At 31.5% G+C, this 5466-nt stretch overlaps 1 protein-coding gene across 1 annotated transcript; it reads right to left on the bottom strand.

The window, feature by feature from the left end:
- Positions 1-1128: 1128 nt before the first annotated feature.
- Positions 1129-5345, bottom strand: LOC128511388 (G-protein coupled receptor 182-like). Its single transcript, XM_053484225.1, has 2 exons — positions 5048-5345; positions 1129-3342 (listed from the first exon to the last, which is right to left on the bottom strand). Exon 2 carries the CDS (start codon positions 3340-3342, stop codon positions 2275-2277), a length of 1068 nt encoding a protein of 355 aa, XP_053340200.1. The 5' UTR covers positions 5048-5345; the 3' UTR covers positions 1129-2274.
- Positions 5346-5466: the final 121 nt, after the last annotated feature.

The raw sequence follows: 5466 nt of genomic DNA, 5'->3' as shown, positions 1-5466 counted from the left end.
GCGACGTAAGTCCCCGTAAACGTAAAAAGCTATTGGTGCGCGCTCCCGACGGTGCGCACATGCGCGCCGCCCTGCCGGTTGTGTGTCATGCGCACGTGACCGTCAGTGATAATCCCAATTTTTTTATTTATTATTGTTTTGTTACATGTTACAAGTTGCTAAGTAAATAATTCATTAATACACTGACTAATAGTTATTTGTTGCAAAATGTTTTTTTTTTATTGTTTGTTAACATATTAAAATATTACTAGTAAGTTATTCACCCTGCCGATAAATATTTAAAATATTTGGTATATATGATGACTTTTCAAATCAAAAATATTAAATGAACCGATGTTACAAAAGATTAATCAACACCTCCCGATTTGAGAATTTATCAAAAGCAGTCTTACACATATACTGTATTTTGAGGACTGAATGTAGCAGAACCTCGGCACACACGTGGCCTCCCTTATGCTTTTTCGTCTTAAGAATTGGAACTTTGAAAGAAAGGCAAGTAAAGCAAGTTTACTAATTTTCCTTTTTTTTTTTCATTTTGTGCAAGACTTAACACCATGGGTCCCAAGAAGGTTAGTAAGGACAATTTCAGTCGATAAAGATATATCAAAAGAATTATTTTTTTCTTAACTTTGTCCAAAAACTGAGGTGATTGTTTACTGAGATGTGTCAGGCTTCAATTTCCTTTTTAGTGGCATGATGGTAACTAAGAAAGTAAACAAAAATAAAAATCCTTTGCATGGAGTGACTTCATTGGCTAGAAGACTATGAGATTGACTGATCAAAAATGCCATTACATTACAACAGACAAGAATCTTCATTCCTGTGGAAATGAAAATTTCATTTTCACAAATGTATGTGTGAAATAGGCAGGAGAAAAATATAAATTATATAAATTATTATAAATATAAATTATATATATAAATTATTGCTATACATTATATGATAATACTATGAAACAATTCTATAATATTATTAATATTCTATTAATATAATATACATCATACTTTTTCTTTTCGTGAATTAAAAATTTTTTTTTTTTGTTTTTTGGCCGACTCAGAGAGAAAGGGAATGAAATAGATTAATAGAGACGGAGATACCTAGAAGACAATAAAGAAGGAATAAAGGAAAGATTCCTCATCTTTGTCTTTGTTTTCTTTATTTTATTGATACAAACTTATCTGTAGATTATATTTAAGATAATAACTAGCTAAAGACAACATGTACACTTGTTAGAAATTGTTTTAAAAAAGAATTATTTGTTAGAAAACATAAGGATGCAGCACAGGAATCAAATCTAATTAATCTAATTATCAAATCAAATCTAGTTACTTTACATTTAATCTAAATAATTTTCAGGAAGGTTGTTAGTTATAGATATTTTACGAACACCATCACTATTGTTTGAGTCCCTACACTACGCTCCTATTGTGTAGCTGATATAAGCTGATTTGATTTCAGAGCCTACACTTTGCTTACTTTTTGTGTAAGTGATGTAATTTCTAGTTGATCAGAACACTATTTTTGCGATATGAGATGTGATGGCTCTTTAGTAAACTTTATAGTTCACTTTAAAAATGAAGACGCTGCACTGAGAGACAAACAAAAAAGACCATAAAATGGTCAATCAAAATAATAAGAGGTAATTTGTATTTTGCCTCATTTTTTGGTTACGCATTTCATTTCTATAAATTATTACATATAAAGTGTGTAATTGCTGAAAACAATGTTAAGAACACATAGGAATAATTTTTCTTCTTTCGAAAACATTGCAGGTAATCAAATTGTTAATGAGTTAGATTTTGAGAAGCTAGACGATAATCTAAAGAATTATCATTTTCAAATAAATGTATGTTTATTTACACTAGTGTGTTTAGACATTTACATTTGAAAACAGCACACCCTAGTGTTAGGTGGAATAATTATATGATGTTATTATCCGTGAATAGAGACATACCACAAATAAACAAACTTCATGTGTATAAAACAGAAACAAATTTGAATAATGAAGTTTGCTAGCTTGTTATGTATTAGCAGGATTTGTATATGAGCTCCATAAGCCATCTTCACTTATCTTCTGGTCACACAAGTCTAATTTTGGTCATGTATTTTGTATACTTTGTATAATGCAATAATTGATGTATAATTAACTGTACATATGATTAGTATTTCTAGTATAACTGTACATAATACCCATTAAGCATAGTGAATGTTTTAAACAAAAATCCATGAATTATGAATTTCAAACTTTAAATCTAAACCAGTCCATTTTTTCTTTCACGGTGCTCCGTCTGATTGGCTGGTATTGTTTTCAGTCACATTGTTCGCTCTCCTTCCATTTCCTTTACCTTCAACTTGGTTAGCATGTTGCTCCGTTCCCTGCTTTGCAACAAGATCTTGTGGTAAATGGCTCAGGATGAGGTTAATAAGCTTGCTGCGGAAGCTTCTGCTTAGAAAACTATAGAGGATGGGGTTGGCCAAGCAGTGGAGTAAGGCAATTGTTCTTACGACAGCGTAGGAGAAAAAGAGCCGCTCGAGGGTGGTGCAGGCAAATAAATCAGGTTGTGCCAGGTCCACCAGGATGAGGATCATGGTTAGTTGAAATGGAAGCCAGCAAATTATAAAAACTGAGGAATAAACATGCAGGAACCAAACATTGTCGATGTTACGGATCTGAACTTCAGAAGACGATCTCACTATTCTGGCTGTTAGTGTGTTAAAAGTCACAATAATCACAGATGGTATTAAGAACTGCACCAAAAACTGGATAATAACGAGAGAATTGAACCACTTCTCGTAGTCATGGACAGGTACCAGGTAACATCCCGGTTGACTTAATCCTAAAACACGAACATGGACTGTTTCTAACAAGCCAAGAAACAAAGCAAAAATCCAGAGTGCCACACAAATGATGGTCCTCTTGCGTTTTTCTGATGTGACCATTCTTTTTGGTGCCGATCCACGTGCCAGGGACAAATAGCGTTCAACAGATATATATGCTAAGAAAAATGAGCTAGCATGGATGTTACCTACAATGATTAAATTTGAAAAGCGACACAGGAAATCCCCCCAAAGCCAAACGTGATCCAAAGCAACTTCAAGCATGGAGATGGGTAAGATGAGCATCAGCATGGTGTCTGCAATGCCCATGTTGAGGATGCAGAATATCACAGTGTTACGTGTGCGACGTCTCTGCCAGTTTACCCAGACGGCCGTCAAATTCATAAGCAGTCCTACGATAAAGATGAACAAGTGGAGCAGGAAGAGACTGATACGCCGAGACACCAAATCCACCTTGGCGTTGCAGTGATGAACAAGCATGTCTGTCTCATTCTCACTGTCCATCTGTGCAAACACAACAGACAAATTGTAGAAACGCCAACACATTCAGTCAAATGTGAATCAAACATCATTTACAACTGTGTAAAGAACTAGCCCTTATGTTTTCTTACCTAATATCTTTTTTGACTGCGTATCCTTTTATTATTTAATTTATGTAGGATATCTTTTAATACAGTTATATTCAACATCTTTTGCCTTCAAGTTTGTAAATCTGACTTTTATATTTACATAAGTTAAATAAATTTGAATTTACAATGCAGGTCTCCTTTAACAGTCTGTGCAATAAATTATATACAATTTATTAATTTAATATATACAATATATATTAATATAATATATACAAATATATTATTATTTATTTATTTATTTATTTATTTATTTATTATTATTATTATTAGTAGTAGTAAAGACCTGGCCAAAAGTTTTGAGGATGACACAAATATAAATTCAAATTCAAAATAAAGTCAATGATTTCATACACCTGCTCAGGCTGGATGTCAGAATGTCCATTATGTCCTGGATAGCTGACTATCTGTTAGATATATCCCAGTTTGTAAGTCTGAGGAATTCCCTGTCTGATGATGTTTGCACTTTTTCTATGTGGCATCACCTGCAATATTGTATTAATTTATATAAGTTACAATTACCTAATTACATCCACCCCACAACCCTCTTTGTGTAACGTGCTGCTGCTGTAATGAAAAATATTTCTTCACAGGATCAATAAAATCTATCTATCTATCTATCTATCTATCTATCTATCTATCTATCTATCTATCTATCTATCTATCTATTTATCTATCTACCTATCTATCTATCTATCTATCTATCTATCTATCTATTTAGTAGTAGTAGTAATAATAGTAGTTGTGGTAGTATTGTAGGATTCCTTAAGCTATTTAAGTGTCACTCTAAATTAAATCCATGTTTTCATATTCCATATTGTCACAGGACTGCACAGGATGTAAATTAAATGTCACTTAGGCGCAAGGATTAATCTTGTCCTGAATACTGGCCTTTGAAATAAAGCTTTTATTGTTTTAAATCATTATATAAAACAAGTCATTTTCAGACCAGGAGTGATATTTAAAAATAAATAAATAAATAAATAAATAAATAAATAAATAAATCCAAATAATTATATCCAAATGTGGAAGCCAGTATATTACTTTCATTGGAATTTCTTTTCCTCATAATTAATGAAAACATATTTGTTTTTGGCTTGATCATTAACATTTTTAAATGTTAAAATTTTAATTAAACCATGTAATTTTTAATTAATGTTTAATAACTGCATAAAAGCATATGAATCAAAAAATAATTTTTATAAACAACTAATTATTTGTAAATTCTTAACTTTAAATTATGCAATATTTCCTTCTACTAAGAAGGTTCCTTAGTTTAGTTTTAATTTTAATATATAACCATTTTTCAATTTTAACATGAAAAAAAAACAAGCATTTCTATTCGTACTTGTTACTGAATTAACATTATTTTTTAATAAATTAAAACTAATACAATTTAAAAGACTTTATTTTTAATATTTATCAACATTCTAGGTTCTATTTTTATAATCCAACCTTTAAACAATTAACTAGTCATCACTTTCATTGCAACAATACAGACACAAAGTAAAGTACATAGATATATTTTTCTACATCATTACACAATTTAAATGAATATATCAATTCGGGATGTTTTTACTTACCCTTATGCTAAAATGTGGCAAAAAACGTTAGAATAAATGCCTGAACTCCACTCAGACTTGTTGTGCTAGTGGGACTGGAGGATTCAGTCAGATGCACACAAAGAAAAATCATGTTATCTGACTAAACACATTACATTCTTCCTAAACATAAGCACTTCCTGATAGAAGGAAAGGAAAAGGGGATTTTGTTTCCTCAGCAGGATTCTCGAAACGGTAAAGACCGTCATTAACCTCTGAGCTTTTGTCTCCCTAAAGAGGAAACAGTTTTCAATAAACAGCAAAAAATAATGTGTGAATTGATAAATTACACACACACACACACACACACACACACACACGTTTGTAGATATCTGTGAGCTACACGTGAACATGAACATTGTGAATTATTTGATGAGTTTGCACAATTACTATGTTTTTTA

This window comes from Clarias gariepinus, chromosome 23 (genome assembly GCF_024256425.1).
Source record: "Clarias gariepinus isolate MV-2021 ecotype Netherlands chromosome 23, CGAR_prim_01v2, whole genome shotgun sequence".
NCBI lineage: Eukaryota > Metazoa > Chordata > Actinopteri > Siluriformes > Clariidae > Clarias > Clarias gariepinus.
Note: the sequence above shows the minus strand (reverse complement) of the source record. Positions and strands in the feature narration are given on the sequence as shown.

Coding starts and splice junctions, on each gene's coding strand:
- LOC128511388 (XM_053484225.1), bottom strand. CDS start 3,342: ATGGACAGTGAGAATGAGACAGACATGCTTGTTCATCACTGCAACGCC.